This window comes from Python bivittatus, unplaced genomic scaffold (genome assembly GCF_059951505.1).
Source record: "Python bivittatus isolate LINGU-HERP-01145 unplaced genomic scaffold, Pbiv_v1 ctg000040_np1212, whole genome shotgun sequence".
Taxonomy (NCBI): Eukaryota; Metazoa; Chordata; class Lepidosauria; order Squamata; family Pythonidae; genus Python; species Python bivittatus.
This window is the reverse complement of record NW_028277032.1, coordinates 5,638,348-5,660,851: the sequence shown is the minus strand read 5'-3', so window position 1 is coordinate 5,660,851 and position 22,504 is coordinate 5,638,348. Positions and strand designations below refer to the sequence as shown.

The 22,504-nt window shown below is 48.0% G+C and overlaps 1 protein-coding gene across 1 annotated transcript in view; it reads right to left on the bottom strand.

Annotated features, from left to right (window-relative positions):
• LOC148216940 (uncharacterized) overlaps window positions 1-22,504 on the bottom strand; it is a 589,705-nt gene that overhangs the window by 258,112 nt on the left and 309,089 nt on the right. Inside the window, exon 4 of the mRNA XM_088153359.1 lies at window positions 13,998-14,010. Coding sequence (XP_088009485.1) covers window positions 13,998-14,010 — 13 coding nt within the window. The remainder of the gene's footprint in view (window positions 1-13,997; window positions 14,011-22,504) is intronic.

Below are 22,504 nucleotides of genomic sequence, written 5' to 3'. Positions count from 1 at the left end.
TCTACACATGGACATCACCAGATGGTCAATACCGAAACCAGATTGATTATATACTTTGCAGCCAAAGATGGAGAAGCTCTATACAGACAGCAAAAACAAGACCAGGAGCTGACTGTGGGTCAGATCATGAGCTTCTTACTGCAAAGTTTAGGCTTAAATTGAAGAATGTAGGGAAAACCACTAGACCACTCAGGTATGACTTAGATCATATTCCTTGTGAGTACACAGTGAAGGTGATGAATAGATTTAGAGGATTAGATTTGGTAGACAGAGTGCCTGAAGAACTATGGACGGAGGTCCGTAACATTGTACAGGAGGCAGCAACTAAAACCATCCCAAAGAAAAAGAAATGCAAGAAAGCAAAATGGCTGTCTGATGAGGCTTTACAAATAGCTGTGGAAAGAAGGAATGCGAAAAGCAAGGGTGAAAGGGAAAGATATAAGCAACTGAATGCAGATTTCCAGAGAATAGCAAGGAGAGATAAGAAGGCCTTCTTAAATGAACAATGCAAAGAAATTGAGGAAAACAATAGAATGGGGAAGACTAGAGATCTCTACAAGAAAATTGGAGATATGAAAGGAACGTTTAGTGCAAAGATGGGCATGATAAAGGACAAAAAAGGCAGGGACCTAACAGAAGCAGAAGAGATTAAGAAGAGGTGGCAAGAATACACAGAAGAACTATACAAGAAAGATCTTAATGTCCCTGATGTCCACGCTGGTGTGATCACTGCCCTTGAGCCAGACATCCTAGAGAGTGAAGTCAAGTGGGCCTTAGGAAGCATTGCTAACAACAAAGCTAGTGGAGATGACAGTATTCCAGCTGAGTTATTTAAAATACTAAAAGATGATGGTGTTAAAGTGCTGCACTCAATATGCCAGCAAGTTTGGAAAACGCAACAGTGGCCACGGGATTGGAAAAGGTCAGTTTATGTTCCAATTCCAAAGAAGGGCAACGCCAAAGAATGCTCAAACACTCATTTCACATGCTAGCAAGGTTATGCTCAAAATCCTACAAGCTAGGCTTCAGCTGTAAGGTTTGCCCCGTTCGACAGAGAAACTCTCGTGACACGTGTGGTTCACAAAGAAGGTTTACTCATGCGTAACGTAGTAGTCACAAGCAAAGCCAGGACTTTGGTACAATTGCATCACTTGTTATATTCCCCCCTTCCCAACGCGATCACGTTGCAGCTGCGGATTATGGGCCCCCAATAATCCCCCTTGATTGTTCATGATGGCAGGATCGGTCAGGGTCTATTGTCCTTGATTGCCAGTCCCCCTCCGGCTGGGTTGGTTCCTCCCCGTTACGTGCAAGCCCGCGGGTTCTGTGCTGCGTTGCGATCTTGTTTCGCTGCCTGCGGCCCCGTTCATTGCTGGCTCACGCCGTTATCAGTTTATAGTTAAAAGCTTCCGCTGCGGTTTTCCTGTTTGGCTGGGCGCAGGTGGCCCGATAATTAGCGGCGCTTTCAGTTCCTCTTTTCCTCGCTAGCTACCGTCGGTGGATTCCGCGTGGTCTGGCTGCGAGCTTCCCTGAAGCCCCGTGCTTCCCTGAAGCCCCGTGCTGACCGAACCTGACATACCGCCCCCCTGAAGACAATCCCCCCCCCCGGCTCTATTTTGGCTTCCCGGGGTATTTCTTGTAAAAGTCCTGCACTAGGTCCGGTGCCCTTATGTGGGTTTTACTCACCCATTCGCTGTGGGACTTGGGAAAATGTTTCCATTGCACTAGGAGCTGGGTCTGCCCCTTGTGCCTCCGGGCATCCAGTATCTGGTTGATCTCGAAATGCTGCTCCCCCCCGACCATGATGGGTGGTGGCACTCCCTCTGTCTTGTGCCAGGCGTTCCCCGGCTGGTGCAGCTTTAGCAGGCTGCAATGGAACACCGGGTGGATCTTCCCGAGGCTTTTCGGGAGCGTCAGCCTGACGGTTACTGGATTGATGACCTCTGCAATGGGGAACGGCCCCACAAACCTCGGGCTGAGTTTTTTCGATGCCTGGTGCGTCTTTAGGTTTTTGGTTGACAGATACAACTGGTCCCCCACTTTCCATTGCTCCTCGGGGAGCCTCTTGCGGTCCGCGTGTTTCTTGTAGTCGGCTTTGGCTCTTTGCAATGCCGCGTGCGCCGCTCGCCGGGTTGCGTCGATTTGGGTGAACCAGGCGTCCAGGGAGTTGATCTGGGATTCCGGCTGAGGCAACTCCGGCATGGGGACGAAGTCTCTCCCGGTGGCTACTTTGAACGGAGAGAACCCGGTACTCTTGTGGATGGCGTTGTTGTATGCCACTTCCGCGAATGGTAGTAGCTCTGCCCAATCGTCCTGTTGGTGCCCCACGTAGCAGCGCAGGTACTGTTCGAGCCCCCCGTTCAGGCGTTCCGTGGCTCCGTCCGTCTGCGGATGCGCCGCGGAAGAAAGGGCTTGTTTCGTCCCCACCCGCTTCAGGAACTCCCTCCAGAACCGCGCGATGAAGTTGCCGCCCCGATCGCTGACGACCCGTCGGGGCGCGCCGTGGAGCCGGTAAACATGTTGCACGAACAGTCTCGCCAACCCCTCTGCCGTGGGGACTCGCCGGCACGCTACAAAGTGCGCTTGTTTAGAGAATAAGTCCGTAACCACCCAAATGGCGGTCTTCCCCTTACTCTCCGGGAGCTCTACTATGAAGTCCATGGCGACCTCTTGCCATCGGCCGTCGGGTTCCGCTACCGACTGAAGTAGCCCTCTAGGTTTGCCTCTGGCCCCTTTCGCCGTCACGCACACCGGGCAACCCCCCGAGTACGCCTCCACGTCCTTACGGAGCGTGGGCCACCAAAATTGCCGCCGGATTAAGTGGAGCGTCTTTACGAAGCCGTAATGCCCCGCGCTCCGGCTGTCGTGGGCTCTTTCCATGACCTCCCGTCGGCAACCCTCGGGCACGTACAGCTTTCCTTCGTGCCACCACAACCCCTCTTGGCTGGTTGGCGCCTCTCGGTTCTGCTTGAGCCAAGCGTCCCGCTCCGCCGCCTCCGCGAACCCTTGCCTTACTTCAGGCGCCGCGTCCCGTCGCTCCCCCTTGGTCTGGCTTCGGGTCACCGCCTTTGCAGCCAGTCTGCTGGCAGGGATGATGGAGTCCACGATCTCCTCCCGTAGGCTGGCGTGCTGGGGCATGCGAGACAGTCCATCTGCTAGGAAGTTGCGCTTCCCGGGGATGTGTTTTAGTGTGAACCTGAACCTCCCGAAGTACTGGGACCACCGCGCCTGTTTGGGGGATAGCTTACGGGGGGTCTTCAGGGCCTCGAGGTTCTTATGGTCTGTCCACACCTCGAACGGTTCAGCTGCCCCCTCCAGTAGATGCCTCCACGTGGCCAGTGCCCACTTGACTGCGTACGCCTCTTTCTCCCACACCATCCACCTTCTCTCCGTCTCGGTGAATTTGCAGGAGGCGTAGGCGCATGGGTGGATGGCCCCCTCCGGGCTGGGCTGGAGCAGGACTGCCCCCATTGCCACGTCTGACGCATCTACTTGGATTATAAACCGCCGATCTGGGTCAGGATGGCGCAGGATCGGCTCCGCTGTGAACCGCCATTTTAGCTCCTCAAACGCCCCCTGGCATTCTGCAGTCCACGCAAGTGCCATGCTGGGCTTGGGGGGTTTCCCAGTGCCCTTGGTCTTCAGCAGGTCGGTTAGGGGAAGGGCGATTTGGGCGAAGTTCGGGATAAACTGTCTATAGAAGTTCGCAAACCCTAGGAAGCTTTGGAGTTGCCTCCGGGTTCGCGGCGCTTCCCAGCCCAGGACATCCTTCACTTTCGCCGGGTCCATCTCAATTCCCCGGCTGGATATTCGGTAGCCGAGGTAGTCTAGTTGCTCTCGATGGAACTCGCATTTCGATAGCTTCGCGTACAGCTGTGCCTTCAGCAGTCTCTGGAGCACCGTGCGCACCAGGCTCACGTGCTCCGCCAGGGTTTCGGTGTAGATGAGGATGTCGTCCAGGTAGACCAGGACGCCCCGATAGAGTAGGTCGTGCATCACCTCATTTATTAGCTGCATAAATACCCCCGGGGCCCCTTTTAATCCGAACGGCATCACGGAAAACTGGTAGCTTCCGAGCGGCGTGTTAAACGCCGTCTTCCACTCATCTTTTGCGCGGATCCTGACTCTGAAGTAAGCTTCGCGCAAGTCCAGTTTTGTGAACACCCTCCCCTTAGACAGATGCGACATCAAGTCCTTCATCAGGGGGAGGGGGTATTTGTACTCCGTGCTGATTGCGTTCAGCCCCCGGTAGTCCATGCACATTTGAAGCGAGCCATCCTTCTTCTCCCGGAATAGTACCGGGGCCGCTAATGGCGACTTCGCGGGTTGGATGAATCCCCGCGCCAGGTTCTTGTCTATGAACTCCCGCAGAGCCCCCATTTCTCTCCTTGACAGGGAGTACATTTTCGGCTTAGGCAGGGTCGCCCCTGGCTCTAACTCGATGGCACAATCACTGGGCCGGTGTGGTGGGAGCTGGTCGGACTCCTTCTCCCCGAACGCTGCCGCCAGGTCTCGATACTGCCTCGGGATTCCGCCGCCCGTCGTGGATTCCCCGGGCCCGGCCTCTCTCTTTGCGGTTGTCTCGCCAGTCGCCGCTGCCTCCCCACGCCTCGGGATCGTTGCGGGTCTCCGGGGTCCCGGCGCTGCTGCTGCTGCCGGCCGGGTCTCAGGCTCCGTCTGCTCTCGCCCCGTCTCCCGGTGTCCCGGGCCCTCCACTTGCCCGTCTGTGGTTGTGGCCGCACCCGTCTCCACGGCTCGGTCCCCTCGGCTCTCGCACTTCGCCGGCCTGTCGACCCCGAACCGCACTGCCTCCGCCGTCCAGTCGACCCGTGGGTTCCGTCGTCGCAGCCACGCCAAGCCGAGTACCACCGCGTAGTCGGCCACCGGGACCACCACAAATCTCAGTTCTTCCCGGTGACTCCCGATCGTCATCTGGACCAGCTCGGTGTAATACTGAGCTGGCCCCCCCCGCCAGCGTGCCGTCTAGCTGGCTGAATGCAATGGGCTCCCGGAGGCGCCTCAGCTGTAGTCCGAGCCCCGAGACCACAGCTGGGTGCATCAAGCAGTGGGTGCAGCCTGAATCCAGTAGCGCCCGCAGCTGTGCCTCCCCTCCGGATCTCACCCCCCGGATGTGTACTCTCACCCGGAACGGAGGGCAGTCCTCATCTGCTATTGGGTCCGCGCGCCTCGACTCCCCTGCTCGCACTGGGACGCCGTTCAGTGCAAGCGCGCCTCGTTTCCCGCCGGCTCTGAGTCCTCTCCGGAGGACGCCGTCTCCGGGGTCGACCACCCCCCGCGTCCTTTCTCGGTCACTGCCGCCACTGCCCCCTTCCGCGGTCGGTCGCTGGCCCTTTTCCCGGTCGCACGCGGGGGCTTGACTTCAGGCCATGGTGGGGCTCCTTCCCGCTCCGTTGGGCACTGCGCCGCTCGGTGGCCTCTGCCTCCGCACCGGAAGCACAGGTTCGGGGCTCTGGTCGCCTCTCGCACCCCGGTGGACTGCCGCCGACTGCTCCGCCTTTCCTCGGGGGTTCTCTCCCTCGGCTGGTCCCTCATCTGGTCCCGTCGCCTCGCGCTCTGTTGGATCTGCCGCCATGCCGATTCCGCCGTTCCGGCCAGCCAGATCCAATCTTTCACTGTGGACGGGTCATCCCGCCCCAGTGCCCGCTCCAGGATCTCTGGGTTGAGCCCCCTCTTAAAATACTTCAGCCTCAGGGACTCCGGCCAGTCCGTGAGCTTCTCTGCCAATCTCCGGAACTCCAGGGCGTACTCTGATACCGACTTGCCCCACTGTCTGAACTGCAGGATGTCGTCCTCCGCCCGCTTGGCGCTCAATGTGTCCTCGAATCTGTCCCGGAGCGCCTGCATGAAGTCCGGGAAACTCCGTAGTTCCGCCGCGTTGGCATCGTATAGTCTGATCACCCAGCTAGCTGCTTGACCATCTAGCAGCTCGGCCACGTAGGATACTCTATCCTCGTCCCTAGCGAATAGGTGACCACCCCTCTGCATGAACCCCCTAACGTGCGTCAAAAAGTGCGGCAGCTGTTCAGGGTCCCCTGAGAACTTCCCAGTGATACCTCAAAGTCTCAGGGCGTCTGCCGCCCGTCGGTCCACCGACCGGGGCGTCGTGGGCGGTGCCGGCTGAGGTGCCGGACCGCCACCACTGTTGCTCGCCCCCTCACTCACCGCAGGTGGTCCCACTCTCTGTAGCAGGGTCTGGAGCATCGCCTCCATGGCGTCTAGGTGCCGCTCGACTCTCTCCTCTAGTCGGGCGAACTTCTCGTCCCACTCGCGGTTCCGGGACCCTGAACCTCGGGTCATCGTGACGCCTGAACCGTCTGGCCCTTGGTTCACGCCCATCGACCACCGCTCGGCTGGAGGGCGCCCGGTCCTGGCCGCTGTCCCGTCGCTCCCGGGTGGCTCCGACCGTCCCTCCTCGAGCCTGGGTTCCTCGTGCTCCAGCTGACCCACGGATTCCTCGTCGCTGGTCATGCCTGTATTGGAAAAGGAAACGCTCCTCGGTGGTACCGGGTAGCGCTAACGGTGAGTCCTGGCTTTATGTAAGGTTTGCCCCGTTCGACAGAGAAACTCTCATGACACGTGTGGTTCACAAAGAAGGTTTACTCATGCGTAACGTAGTAGTCACAAGCAAAGCCAGGACTGGCTTGGTACAATTGCATCACTTGTTATATTCCCCCTTCCCGCGCTTTTTTCCCGCCCCGCGATCACGTTGCAGCTGCGGATTATGGGCCCCCAATAATCCCCCTTGATTGTTCATGATGGCAGGATCGGTCAGAGTCTATTGTCCTTGATTGCCAGTCCCCCTCCGGCTGGGTTGGTTCCTCCCCGTTACGTGCAAGCCCGCTGGTTCTGTGCTGCGTTGCGATCTTGTTTCGCTGCCTGCGGTCCCGTTCATTGCTGGCTCGCGCCGTTATCAGTTTATAGTTAAAAGCTTCCGCTGCGGTTTTCCTGTTTGGCTGGGCGCAGGTGGCCCGTTAATTAGCGGCGCTTTCAGTTCCTCTTTTCCCCGCTAGCTACCGTCGGTGGATTCCACGTGGTCTGGCTGCGAGCTTCCCTGAAGCCCCGTGCTTCCCTGAAGCCCCGTGCTGACCGAACCTGACATCAGCAATACATGAACCGAGAACTACCGGATGTACAAGCTGGGTTTTGAAGAGGCAGAGAAACTAGAGATCAAATCGCCAACATTCGCTGGATCGTGGAGAAAGCACGAGAGTTCCAGAAAAATATCTACTTCTGCTTCATTGACTATGCAAAAGCCTTTGATTGTGTGGATCACAACAAACTGTGGCAAATTCTTAAAGAGATGGGAGTACCAGACCACCTTACCTGTCTCCTGAGAAATCTGTATGCGGGCCAAGAAGCAACAGTCAGAACCGGTCATGGAACAACCGATTGGTTCAAAATAGGGAAAGGTATACGACAAGGCTGTATACTGTCACCCTGCTTATTTAACCTATATGCAGAGTACATCATGAGAAATGCCAGGCTGGAAGAATCACAAGCCGGAATTAAGATTGCAGGGAGAATCATCAACAACCTCAGATATGCGGACGATACCACCCTAATGGCAGAAAGTGAAGAAGAACTAAAGAGCCTCTTGATGAGGGTGAAAGAGGAGAGTGCAAAAGCTGGCTTGAAACTCAACATTAAAAAAACTAAGATCATGGCATCTGGACCCATCAATTCCTGGCAAATAGAAGGGGTAGAAATGGAAGCACTAACAGACTTCATTTATTTGGGCTCCAAGATCACCGCAGACGGAGACTGCAGCCATGAAATTAAAAGACGCTTGCTCCTTGGGAGGAAAGCTATGGCAAGCCTAGATAGCATATTAAAAAGCAGAGACGTCTCCTTGCCGACAAAGATCCGCATAGTCAAAGCTATGGTTTTTCCAGTAGTAATGTATGGCTGTGAGAGCTGGACCATAAAAAAGGCCGAGCGCCGAAGAATTGATGCCTTTGAACTGTGGTGCTGGAGAAGACTCTTGAGAGTCCCCTGGACTGCTAGGAGGTCAAACCAGTCAATCTTAAAGGAAATCAACCCTGATTGCTCATTGGAAGGATCGATAATGAAGCTCAAGCTCAGATACTTTGGTCACCTAATGCGAAGAGAGATCTCTTTGGAGAAGACCCTGATGCTGGGAAAGATTGAAGGCAAAAGGAGAAGAGGACGGCAGAGGATGAGATGGTTAGATAGCATCACTGAAGCAATGAGCATGAAACTGAGCAAACTCAGGGAGGCAGTTAAGGACAGGAAGGCCTGGCGCAATATGGTTCATGGGGTCACGAAGAGTCGGACACGACTTAACGACTAAACAACAACAAAATAAGACATGTTTTTATGGAATTCTGGCAATCCTTTACAGACTTTTTGCTGACACCAGGATTGAAAAGTTGATGTCTTATGGATTTATTTATAGATAAGGGATTGATTATGGGAAGAAGAAATACCTGTTTGTAACCTTATAGAGGGTGAACAGCTACCAAACTTGCTTATACTTGTTGTGATGAAGGTTGGAAGTCACTTCTTTATATATTTCTTTTCTTTTTCTTTATTTCACTCTTTCCTTTTTCTTTTCATTCTTTTTTTTTTACTTTTTCTTTCTTCTTTTTTTACTTTTTCTTTCTTTGCACTTTTTTTCCCTCTCTCTGGGTCTATTTTATATGAGTTTTTATTACTGTAATTAAAATATTCATATACATATATGAATATTGTAATTACAGTAATAAAAACTAATATCTGTATGCTTATAATAAGGAATCGGTTATGGGAATATATGTAAAATAAATACAAATAATAATTACTATGTAATATAAATAATTACAAATAGAGGGAAGTGTAGCACTGAGAAAAGAACTTACCAAATAAGGAAAACCAAGGTTTAGACAGGCCCTTTTCTGATTCCATCCTCTCTCTGACCTAACCTTGATGTGCTGGAGCTATTGTTCAATATCAGGACAGTGAATAATAATTGGACAAGAAGGCCAATGGGGACACCAGAGTAAGAGTTGGATTGGGTTGCTAGAGGGTACACACCAAAGAAGAGGGGTCAGTTGCTGATATCTATAGTAATTCTTTGCATACAACACATTGCACTGTAAGCCCAGGTTAGTAAACCACCATGGTTGCATTCACATAATGCGATGCCCAAATGTATAAACTACAGTATATTATGGCATAATGTGATGGCTGGATTCACACAACATGCTCAACCGCAAATTATTTCCATTTTAGCCTGCCTTCCTGCCCTTTCAAGTCTAAAAAACCTGTATGGGGTGTTGCACTAACAGGAGCAGAGTCCAGATCAAAGGAAGTAATTAATCATTACACCCTACTTTGCCCTTCTCAGACCCCATTTGGAGTATTGTACTGGAGTTCTGGGCATCACGATTCAAAGTAGCATGTGATTTGAGCAAGTTCAGGTGAGGGCTACCAAGATGGCGGGGGTCTGGAAATCAAGCCCTGTGAGGATCAGCTAAAGGATCTGGATAGGTTTGGCCTTCAGAAGAGATGACTGATAGGGGATGTGACAGCAACATTCACATATATGAAGCGTTGTAACACAGAAGAGGAAATGGGCTTCTCTCTTGCTGCAGAGGACCAGAACCAGAGGTCAAAATCCACAAGGAAACAGGTCTAGGCTAGACATCAGGAGAAATTTTCCTAGGGTATGAGAATGAGCAAGTGGAGCAGGCTGCCACATGAAGTGTTGAATTGCTGTACTGGATCCTGCACTGAGCAGGAGGTTGAGGTAAATCACCTCCAAGATCCCTTTCGACTCTGGTTTTATTTATTTTTTCCTGCTTGGTTGAATGACAAAGGCGTCTTGGAAGGTTTACCTTTTTCCCTGAGGACCATTTTTGGGGGGAGGCGGCGACTTCATATATCGCTACATGAGAGACGCAGGTCTCACCTGAGACATGCTGTTGAGCGTCTTGGCCTGGACTGCCAGCAGTTGTTCTGCTTGGATAGCAATAGCCTCATTGCTGTGAGCCATGCCCAGGTTACAATGTATTGTCAATGGGGGCTGCCCTCAGACATAGTCTGGACATTTCAGCCACTATGAAATATGGCATCAAGAGTGACTTGGGCATTAGGATCCTGTTAGGCCAGAATACAACCCCCACTTCAGAGAGTTATTTATTCCCTTAGGAAGACCTTTGTGACCTGGGATGACACTACCTGAAGAAAGGCCTTTGGTGTCCCCATTGGCCCTGCTCTGGTGTCCTCCCACACTGAGATACGGCGCATCTTCCTCATGAGGGACTCCAGTACCCAATTTAGTTTCCATCCAGCACAGGCAATGATGTCTGATTGACTCAAGACTTTTGATATATCATGTTGAATTTATATTAATGCACTGCACAGAAGTTACTTTATATGCTGTAATATTTTGTGTTTTTAGTTATGTTAAATAATCTTTACATTGTGATTTTAATGAGTTAAAGGTGCCCTGAGAAAATTGGGCTCTGAAGGGTGCCATATTTTTTTTAAATAAATAAATGACCAAACAAATGACAAGTACTCTTCACAGAAGTAGTGTTAATTATTTCCAGCTCTTGAGAAAGCAAAACTTTATTTATGAAATGCCAACAGGAACTCCGCCTTTTCCTCCGTGTACTTAATTCAAATGCCTCCCAGAACATCTCTATGAACTCAAAAAAGTATTTTAAAAAGCACTTCAGAAGACTGATGGGATAAAAAGGAAATAAATATTATGTCTTAAGTTGCACAGGCCAAATGTCCTCAGCACCCATTCTCAAATAAGGGGAAATTAAACCAAAAAAAGCCAGAATTTGGGTGATGATGATGATAATGATGATCCTGAGTGTTATCTTTTTATTTAAAATATTTTTTCTTTCAGAGCTGAAACCTTCCCAGAGCAGCTTCCAAGAATAGAATCAGTATAAGGAAAACATGGCAATAAAACAGAAATAAAACTATCAAAAATCAGCAGTTAAAACATGCTGCCACATCACTAAAATAGAATCCAATTATAATTAAAATGCAATAAAGAGCAATACAACCTATTTAAGGAAAAACTTGAAAGAATAAATAAGGCCCTTTCTAGAAATAAGGATTACCCTGATCCCAAATAGGTGCCAAACCCCACTTTATTTGCCCCATTCAGCTGGCCCCCCTCCCTTTACAGCCTTCTTCACAAGACACCTTATAGTGGAGAAGACCAGAAATGCTCTTGCACCTCACTTGGTTGAGTCCTGCTGCTGAGGGGGAAACAAGAGGGGGGAAGACCAGGTGAAGACAGGGCAAGAGATGGATTGAGGAGGCTTGCGGAGAGGGAAGAGGAGAAAAAAGATGAAAACAAGGCAGGAGGAAAGGCAGCTGGATGGAAAGGTCCAGAAGGAGAGAGATGGGGGGGGGGGGGACCCAGGTAAGATGGGGTGCAGCTGGAGGGACAAGGTAAGCCTATTAGCTACTATGGCGATGCAAGGCAATGATAAGTGAGAAAGAGGAGCAGGTGAATAGAAGAGAGAGATGTGGCAGCTGGTGGCCAGAAGAAACCACGCTTATTGTGGCAGCAGTGAGGAGTTAAATGGGGGAACCGTTCAGAAGTGGCTCTTAGGAAGCCCCCCCACCACCACCACCACCACCAAACAAGGTCTGTGAGATCCTTGGCATGAGAAAGAGCCTGGTGGGGGAGGAATCAGCCCTGGGAGTAACAGGAATCTGGGCTGTTAATTCTAGTGGAACTGTTTTAGAAGAACCTCTGCTTCAAGTCCTGTTGTTCCTTTCTCATTTGAAAACACCTACACAGAACTCCCCCTTCGTTTTGCCTGGAGAATGTGCCAGGAATCCCTAACGTCATTAAAAGGGGGGGCGGGAGCAAGAGGGGAACAGTCTTTGGAATAAGACCATTTCCTACCTGTCTGTCACGCCATCACGTTGGGCTGCTGGTGAAGTGCAGCAGCTGCTGCACAGCAGGAAAAAGCCCCACTCATGGCCAGAGGGGAAAGACCACGTCTGTCTGGCCACCTGAGGGCCTGCACTACTAACTCTAACATGGCTGCTTCTTGTCCCAAGGGGTGGACGAGGAGGAGGAGGAGGAGGAGAACGACAACAACAACGACAATAACACCACCATAGCATGTATCTACAAACAGGGACCTCTTTGAACAGCAACCATCGCAGTCAAGAATGGCTTCTGGGTGGCTTTCAACCTTCTAAGAAGAAAGCAGCCTCTCTGCTCTCTGGACGGCCCTCTTAGTAGCCAAACAGCTGAGATTTTCACAGACAAGCCTAATTAAATCCTTAGTGGGAGAGGATTCCCAGGATCTCTGGAAGGTGATTTTTGTCCTCTAAGCAGAACTCTCTTATTCTTTCTGGGGTGAGGCGATCATGATTTGAAGAGCCAAGACTTTCTGGACCTGTGAGGGAGGAAGGGGTGACTTTCTCTGAGCAAAAGTGTTTTTGCCAACAGCCACTTTGGAAGCAATTCATTACTTAAGGACAGATCCACACTTTCTGCTTGGCCCCAGCCATCTTAAGCCCTTCAGAGGAGAGGGTCTCCAGTGCTTTGTTCATCCTAGCAGCAGTTCCAGATGTGATTGACTGCAATGGCTGGCATGTCCCCTTCCCTCCAATGGCTGGGCACTGCCCTGAACAGCCATTTCATCCTGGTCAGATTTTATAATCTTGTGGTTGATCCACCAAGGGTCATTAAGTCAACAAATCATCCTCATCCTAAAGCTCCTGATCCATCACACCTCTCTGGGTTTTTTCCCTGCTTCCCTTGCTTTTCCACCCCCTGCCCACAGTACTGCAAAATTTCTCTTCCCTTACTTTTAGACATTTGCTACAAAGTTTCCATGAACCTACAGAGGAACCCAGGAATGAAAGAACAGCCTGTTCCTTTTTGCTTTGATTATTGTAGCATCAGAGCAATGATAGTATCATAAGGAAAAAGAAACATAGAAAGGGCCTATCTAATGTCAAAGAGATAAAGTGGGAAAGAGCAGTTGGAGACTTCCATGTGTGCAAACATCTGGGAAAGAAATGGAAAGGCACTGGGACTAGTGAAAGGGAACATCCCTAAAAGGAAAAGTCAAGGCCTGGTAGACTGGTCCACACAGGAGCCAACCAGTGAGGTATGCCTCCCCTGCATAGATGGGATGGGCAAGAAGCAGAGGAACACCTTGTCGCATCTTCTGGCAGCCATAGTGTAGCCTGAGTGCTAGCCCAGCCCCTTGCCAACCCACTGCAATCCCTACTGTGACTTTTGAAGGTGGCTTAAGAATCAGCTAGGAGTCACGCAGGAGCCAAGCAGCTTAGGTTACAGTGCAGAATCGTGCTAAAACAGTTTTGCATCAAAAGCAAAGACCAGAGATTTATATCATCATGTAGGTGTCCTGCAGAGCATGGGGGAAGGTTGGCTGAGTGTAGAAACAGAGACAAGCAGAGACATTAGGATGGACTGGGGAGAGTATGACCAGCAAGATAACTAGAGGAATTGGGTCAGGAATGGTCCTACTTAAAATCATGATAAAATAGAGGTTGCACGTCCACAAGTCCTGCTATTGTTTCTTCTACATCAGGATAGCAACGTAAGTTAAAGTTGCATAAATTCTTTCAAACTGAAGTCTGTGTCTGTCTCTCACAACAGATGCCCATCATGTGGTGGTGCCTGAAAGGTTTCAGCTGCATTTGTGTCAGACATTTCATACTGTGCTTGTGGTGAGATTCCTGCAGCTGGACGTAAGCAGGAGGGCCTCTGCAATGGCTGCCTTTTGGGTCATAGCCAGACATGGCTTCACATTAGCTCAGGAAGACAACTGAGAGCCTCCTCCAAATCAGCCCCAGTTTCTTCCTGCTTGGACTTGCTTCCTGAAGGAATCTGAAGCTGCGTCTAGTCTTTTTAAAATAGAAGGAACAATTACTTATCAGGAAAATAGCTTTTTACTAGAATTATTTTATAGTGCTAATCTAGTAAGATGAAAAATGGTCATTATGACATGCTGTACTTGTAAGGAAATACTGCAGAAAGTGTGTTATTGTCCAGGAAAGCAACCATGTCTTCTTCCAAGGTATACCCTCTATTCCACCCACCCCTTTGACCCCTATTAGCACTTCATAATTTCTTATATTTCTATATTAAGAAAAAATTGGATTTTAATTGTGTATGAAGATGTTTCTATCGTTATGAGGTTTTGAACAGCTGGGGGTGGGGACGGAAAGGAATGGAGTCTGGCAGGGGTTGCTAGGCAAACTCCCAAGGGGGAGGGCCACAAACTGCCCCTACCCCCCATATTCACTTAGCTGCCTACTAAATGCCAGGGGATTGGCCAGGACCAGTGGCACATTTTGACCAGCAGTCCAAATGTGGCAAGTTGTCTCTCCCTCTTCCCTTGCCATTCCCTTGGTTTCCTGAAAGGCTAACATGCATGAGTTGGAAAAGGCTACCTGAAGGGTTGACTTCTCCCTGGAAGTGGACTACCACACTGATTTCCAGGCCAGCCATTTACCAGACAGCAGCAATGACATCCATGCCTTCCTTCATTTTGTCTTTTCGGTGTCCTCAACAGCAAAACCCATTTACCACATTGACTTCCTAAGGATGAACAGCTATTTTGGTTTAGTTCAGGATTCTGATCTCATAGCAGCAGGAGACAAGCACTCTCCCCCTCTTATTTCCTGTGTTCCTTGAGACCTGCTGCCAGAAGTAGCCATGGTTGGTCTTCTCTTCCACAAAATTGTCTAAACTCCATTTAAGGCTTTGCAGCTGAGAGATCCCATGGGGGCATTCAGCACCATAGATCATGGTATCCTTTGGGGCTGTCTGCAAGGGTTGGAGATCAGAAGCAGTTCCACTTCTTCTTTAGTGGACAAGGAGAGTTTGAGCTCTTGGACACATTAGTGTGGTGCCCTTCTCCTACTTTATTTAATGCCTACATAAAACCATTGGAAAACCTCATCCATAGTTTAAGGTTAGGTATCATTCTGTACCCATTAATTTTAGATATAAAACTCTGGCATAGAGTTTACTTATTGGGTTTAATACCCTAATCGGGCTATAATTTGTAGGATCAAGTCTATTCCCTTTATTTTTGTATAATGGTATGACAATAGCCTGATTCCAATCAGATGGAAATTGGCCTGCATTTTAATATGTGTGAATAGTGTGGCCAGAACTGGAGCCCACCAATCTTTGTTTTCCCTTATTAATTCTGGGGAAATGAAATCAGCTCCAGATGCTTTACCTGGTTTTAACTGGGCAATAAGATCTTTAATCTCAGCTATAGACACAGATGGCCGATCCAGATCATTACAAGAGAGAATCACATCTGAGATTACAGAAGATTCCCTTTTAAAGATGTTCCAGAAATGATCCTCCCATTTATCTGCAGATATTTGCATGATAGGGACAAAACATCTATCTATAAGGGACCAACCATCAATCTATAATGGATCAATTAGAGTCTACAGGTACTATCAGTGGATTAGCTGGACATACAAAGTATTTCATCAATATAGGTAAATGGGTATTTGAGATGTGCTCTACACCCTCTAACATCTGGAATGGGGCCAGAGTCAAAATTTCATCTAATGTTGCCTTTTGTAACACCACCTGGGGTAACTTCCAGTTAAGTGCCAGAACCAAGTGGAGTTCTTAAGTTATGCTGCTGAAATTAAATTCTTCCGATTCTCTCTTATAGCCCACCTTTTCTTTATCTTCAAAAGGTCTTTATATATTTTTTTTTTCCTGAACCTTAAGTAATTTAGAAGCACTCAAGGAATTTTCCTGACAAAAGGAATTTATTGCATTTAAGAGAGCCTTTTTAGCCTTGATGCAATCGTTATCATATCAAGGGTTGGACCTTTATGTGCATAAACAGCACTGTCTGTTGAAAATCTTGTCAGGGGGACTTGGAGATCAACAATAATTGACTGATACAGTGACACTACTTGTTCATATGAATTAGCTGAGCAGATTTGGGTGTGCATTTGAAGCAGGTCCAGGTCAAGAGTCCAGACAAAACTGTAGCCAGACCTTGAGACCATTTGTTCTGTACTCAACCCTTTGTTGTAAAGTCAGTAGGGCAGTGGGCTACTTCTAATGGTTCAAGATTTGTTTTAGAATCAAAAAGACAGATTAGTGGAAAGTGGTCACTATCAGGGTGAGTTCCAATATGGAAGTAAGCTATAAGATGAACATAGTTCTGGGAAATCATGATATAATCAACCATTAGGGCACCACAATGTAAACTCCCCTTTTATATCACCTCTGACAGTGCCATTAAGAATAACTAAATCTAAACTGTGCGCAAGTTGAGCCAAATGAAATCCTGCAATGTTACAGTGTTGGTCTTTAGATGGTCTGGCCAGTAAGTAGCCCACATCAGTTTCAGAGGGCAATGGCCATTTAAAATAAGCTTGCAAAAGGGCATCAAACTGGCCAATATGTGCATTAAAGTCACTGGCAACGATAATTATAGAGTCTGGGTATTGATATAATAACACAAATATGTAAGTATCAAATTGATCCCACAAATTATTTATTTCCCTATTCCCCCTATGGGGGAAAATATAGATTAACGAGTAAGACAGAATAGGACTTAAATCTGAGCAGAAGGGTTAGAGCCACATTTGAGCAAGACTCCAACATAAGTACTGGAACATTAAGTTTGATGGAAACCATAGAACTCAAACCACCTGATGGTCTGCCTTTTTTGTACTGGATCATGCATTCAGACTATAGGGAATATATCCAGGTACTGATATATCCTCCATAGCCCACGTTTCTTGAAACATAAGAATATCAAAGGAAGAAATATATTACATAAATGAAGCATCTGAGACCTTTGCTTTCAAGCCTGCAACCTTCCAGGAGAGGACAGAAATCTCCCCATCCCTTCTGTAAAATAGAGTCAGTTAGAGTCTGTCAGTGGATTAGCTGGACATACAAAGTATTTCATCAATAAAGGTAAATGGGTATTTGAGATGTGCTCTACACCCTCTAACATCTGGAATGGGGCCAGAGTCAAAATTTCATCTAATGTTGCCTTTTGTAACACTACCTGGATTTGGAGGTAACTTCCAGTTGGATTTCAGAACTTCATCCACATTTGAATTTTGGGGAGAAAGACTAGTAGGCTTTAAGGAGTGTAATAAAAGGCCTTCATGTGGAGGGGGTCTAGGATCTAGAGAGGATCAGCCTGTGGTATACAGAATATTTCCTCCTCAATAGTTAGCATGGCCTGGCACTCTCCAGCAGGCTTCCCATCTGCCCCATAAGGGCAGGAACAAATATTATTTAGAGGCAATTTCCAACCATTCCGTTGTCTGCTGAAGGAGGGCAGTTAGTGTCAGTGTTTAGAGACGCAAGATCAATAAATGGCTCAGTTATAGCAATAGTGACTAGTAAGGTTTTCTAAGGTTTTCCAGCTTATGTATTATATTATCTTGTTCATTCCTAGGCAGGAAACCAAAAGCACCAATAAGACCAGCTTCAGCTGAATCTGACACATCTTCATTTAGTAAGACTGGCTGACTCCCACCGCCTTGCTTTTTCAAGGCCAGGTGAGGGGGAGAGGAAAACTTGCTGACATCTGGTAATGTCTGAGATATCCCACTATTGATAAAAGGCTGCTTCTATTTAGTCAGTCACTTTATTCAAATGCCTCCCTGAGAATTAGAGGTATTCCATGTCCATCTATCTAAAACAGTCCCAACTTATAGAGGTGTAAGACAAGGTTGCATATTAGCTCCATTACATTTTAATCTACAGTGGTACCTCGGGATACGAACTTAATGCGTTCCGTGACTCTGGGCGTATCCCGAGTTGGTCGTAACCCGACGCAAATTTCCCCATAGGGTTCAATGTAAATCCAGTTAATCCGTTCCACCCTCCGAATTTGGTCGCACCCAGAAGCAAATTTTCCCATAAGGTTTAATGTAATTACTGTTAATCCGTTCTGGCATCCGCGGACCACGTGCCAGGGGCGGGAGAATAGCCGGGGGCTGCACGGGGCGGTGGGAAAAAGGCCAGGCGCCATGCGGTGCGGCGGGAGAATGGCCGGGCACCATGCCGCGCGGTGGGAAAATGGCCGCAGACCACGTGTTAGAGGTGGAAAAATGGCCGCGGACCACGTGTCAGGGTGGAAAAATGACCATACCCTGAGGTGGAGTTCGCACATCGAGGTAAATTTTTGCGGCCGGAGCTGGTCGTAACCCAAAAAGTTCATTAGTAGAGGCGTTCGTATCCCGAGGTACCACTGTATATCTAAATTCAATAATCCAAATGCTTGCTGTTTCAGCCCATCACCCACCTATTTTAGCTAATCATGCAATTCCAGCATTATTGTATGCAGATGATGTGGTTATTATGTCTATTTCATAGGTGGGAATGAGAAAAGCACTTAGGGCACAAGCTCTATTCTGTACAGAACAAAAGTTATCAATAAATTATCAGAAAACCAAAGTTTTAGTTTTTGCCTGACATTGTCATAAAATTCACAAATGGCAAATAAATGGGACTCAAATTGAGCAGCTGCACACCTAGAAATACGTTAGAGTGCAGTTCCATGCTTCTCTATCCTGGAATGCTTAATTTTTTAACTGAGCAAGTGTTGCGCAGCATACCTCTATAGCTATCATAAGATTTTGCCACTCACTTTTGCCCATTATATCCCTGCAGCTTGCAAGGTTTTCCAAGCTAAGGCAGTCCCTCAGATTCTTTATGGCTCCCAAATTTGCTCTTCTATAAAGTTCAAGGAATTGCATGAAAGGGTCACATGAACTTGAATGTTTGTAGCATAATGAAGATCGGCAGCTATATCACATTCAGAATACTTTTAATGAGCTTCAAGATAATGCACTGCTTGTAACATTTTTATAGAAGTGCAAACTAGAAGTTGACTTTAAGTCTAGACTATTCATGATCAAGAAGGACACATTTTCACAGGAACCTCCTCCCAAGTTGTTGAGGCCATTACGTCTTCTCTGCAACCAAAGCAGAAGGACAGTTGATCTTGCTGGAAGCTGCAATGTTCATCTCTTTCCAAGGAAAACTTCCAAAAATCATTACTGAAAGGTAGGTCAAAAAAATATTCTAAGAAGTAACTAGTTCTTACTGCTAGGAATAGTGTCTGAGGGGTACGCAGCATTACCACTAGTCAGCTAAGACAATTAATCAATTTCCGAAAGTATTGTCTGAGGATCCAGAAAGGGAAGCCGTGGTTCCCATTTGGATACATGAAAGCCATTAATGTGCTTTTTGGCTTACAGTATGTGGAAAAATTGAAGAAGAACTTGAAAAAATTATCAAAGAGGTTTTGAACCAATTCTAAACACCCAGCAGGCTGCAACCATCTTGCCAGTATTGAAACTTAATGAAAAAGTGAAGTTGTGTGGAGGTTATAAAGCACTTAAACAGCATCCATATCTGGTGCCTGCATCAATCAACTAGGGCAGGGGAACTCTTTGCAAAATTTGATCAAGAGCAAGTATATCAGCAACTGGCTGATGCTGATGCTACAGCAGATGTACAATCTCTCATCAGATATCATGGGGCATTCTAAATTAAACATCCTCAGTTTGGAATCTCTGTGGCCCCCTCTGAAAGGAGACAATTCCAGAGAAAGAACTTCCTAGTTTCTGAGGATGAGAGTTAGGGTGATAAGAAATGACAGAGAAACAGTTATTCCAGAGGGCCTTTAGTGGTAACTGTGTGATTTTGTTTCATTAACTTAATTTATATTTTATGTATATTTAACCTTACTATGGACATTTTAATTGCTGTACTTATGAAAGTTATAAACTGCCAAGAATCATGAGATGTGGCACTACATCAAATTAAATACATAAATATATAAATCTTTAGTTCAACATTGGGAAAGAAACACACCAAGGTTAGTTGTTTATTAACCATCCTTCTACCACACCACAATCAAAATGACTCTCAGTGGGTTACAGTTTATATAAAGCAAAGATTAAAACATTAATGGTTAGATTAAAACCAATCCCAATAATAACAATAACAACAAAAATCTGCCCAAACAGCAGAGGAACCAAAGATCAGCTCTTAATTGACACAATGTTTTTGGAAAACTGCAAGAGAAAGAAGACCAACCTGAATGTAGTTTGGATTGATAGCAAGAAGGCACTCGACTCCCTGCCACATGACTGGATAGTCAAGTGACTGAATCTGCTGTTTCATGAAATGTGCTGCCTCCCAGGAGCATGGATCATATGTGATGGAACAGCTGCCAAAGTGTCAGAACCTGCATCACCCAACTATTGTTGTTTTCCTTTGTATTGCATTCGATGGGAGTTGGAGTGATTTGTTTCTGCCACTTGTAACTAAGGAGGGGGGGTTGCTGTTAAAGGTTGTAATAGGAGTAGTAATGGGAGGTGGGAAGGAGCTTAACCATATATGGGCAATTTAGACTGGCCTGATTGCCACAAGGCAGATGGGGCCCAAAGAGCCAGGAAGGGGCTCGGGTAGGAGGGGAGGAAGGAGAGAGGTCACCACCAGGTGGAGAAGAATCAAGACGCCAGGCAATAAGGGGAGGGGGGATAAATAGAGGGAAGTTTACCCAAGGCTTTAGTTTTAGCAATGTTCTGTTTGCAAGCTACATGTACCACCCCATAATAAAGAAGTATTTTTCTGAACCAAGCCTGGTTGCGTGAGAATGCTGCTGAATTGGGTTTTGGACATCGTGGACTTGACACAAAGCTCTTCAAGGCAACTGATTGAGACCTCATCCTGCTTATCCACATCAGCACAAATGATACCCCCAAAGGCAACTCTGCATCATTTGAACTTCACAGCCCTAGGAAAGAACCTGAAGAATCTGGGGTAGTGTTTCTTTCCATTCTCCCATTTGATGGGAAAGAGCTAGAAAGGAAAAGGAGAGTACTGCAAAAGATGTGTGCAGAAATGAGCTGTGAATTTATTGTTTATTTATATATGACTGCCCATCTCAGTCACTATAGCACCCATCTCATGGGCCCTGTTAACCTCCCAGCTCCCTTGACCAACCTAAAACAGATGTGTTTTAAGGCTTTCTGGAACACCTGCAGAGTCAGAACCAGCCAGATCTTGGGGAGTTAGCCACTGCGACAGAAAAGGCCCACTTCCTAGGTCCCGTCAAATGGCATTTCCTAATGTCAGAAAACGACAGACACGGGTTCGGTTATCCAGTAGACAGAAGTTTTTATTGGGCACGTTTGCAAAGGTGGGTCCCTCCCGCAGCAATGGAGGAACCCCGAAGCAAGGTCTGACAGGTTTTTATACCCCCTATCTGTCCTCCCCCTCCTACGAGGGCTTGGCTCACAATCTCACCTTTTTTACCACCCCGGAGCGCCGCTAATTAACCGCAAAACCGCAGACATTCCACTCAATCAGCGCAATACACATTCCAATCCCCACTTGACCCGACAGCCGCCCCCTGCCGTTTCTCTCCACTCTGGTGCGAACATGCCTTTTGCCTGCAGTCTTTCCTCCCTCCTGCCGTCCCTCTCCACTCTGGTGCGAGTGTGCCTTCTGCCCATCCTCCCTCCTGCCGTCCCCCCCAAGGCTGCCCCATGGTGCACAGCGCTCTCCCTTAGCAAACATGGTTCGTTTGAGGCCCTCACTTCTCCCTGCCTTCTCACAATCCCCCCTTTTTCTTTTCACGCCTCTGTTGGGCCTCAAACCTGGCTAACAGGATTGCTCCCTCGTCCCGGACCCGGGGCTTCACACACTGGGACAGGTAATTCCCACAAGCAGGGAGACATTGCATTAAGCAACATACTAGGACCAGTAAGGCAATGAAACCAATGGCTAGTACAAAAAGTTGTTTTAACCAAGCAAAGTTAGGTAACCAACTAGTGAGCCACGACCAATTCCATCCCTCTGGATCCTCGGATATGCGAGAGGCTAAGGTCTTCAACTTGGCTAGTTTTGCTTCAACATAATTCTTATTGTTGGTTAGGTTAAAGCAACAAAGACCTTGAAAAGATTCACAGCCTTGTCCTGCCCTTAATAGGAGATAGTCTATAGCTATCCGATTTTGAATGACCGCCCTCCTGATCTCAGTGACTTCTTCAGTGAGGGCTGCAATGAGAGAGGATGTAAGGTTGACACTTTTAGCCAGGAGGCAGGCCACCTTCCTTAGGTCCAGGTAAGCCCTTCCACTTAGTGCAGGAACCCCTACTAAGGAGAGGGCCAGAGCCATGGCTTCTGTTTTGGACAAGAGTGTCACATCACTCTCACAATCAGATGGCAGCTCCCTTTTTCTTTTTTTTTCTTTTGATGGGTGCGCTTGCATTGGAGGCAGGGCATATAGAGAGGTCAGGCGCCCTATGGCACAAGGGCCCCCTGAACTATAGGCTGGAACATAGGTGTAAGCTTCATGTCCACATAACAAAAAGAAACCTTTAGGTAGGTATAGAGGGGTTGAGGCGTAAGGGATATTATAGACCCCTCCACAAGTGAAAGCAGGACCTTTTGAGGGCAATGGGGGGTACGGTTCTGGGTATTGTTGAA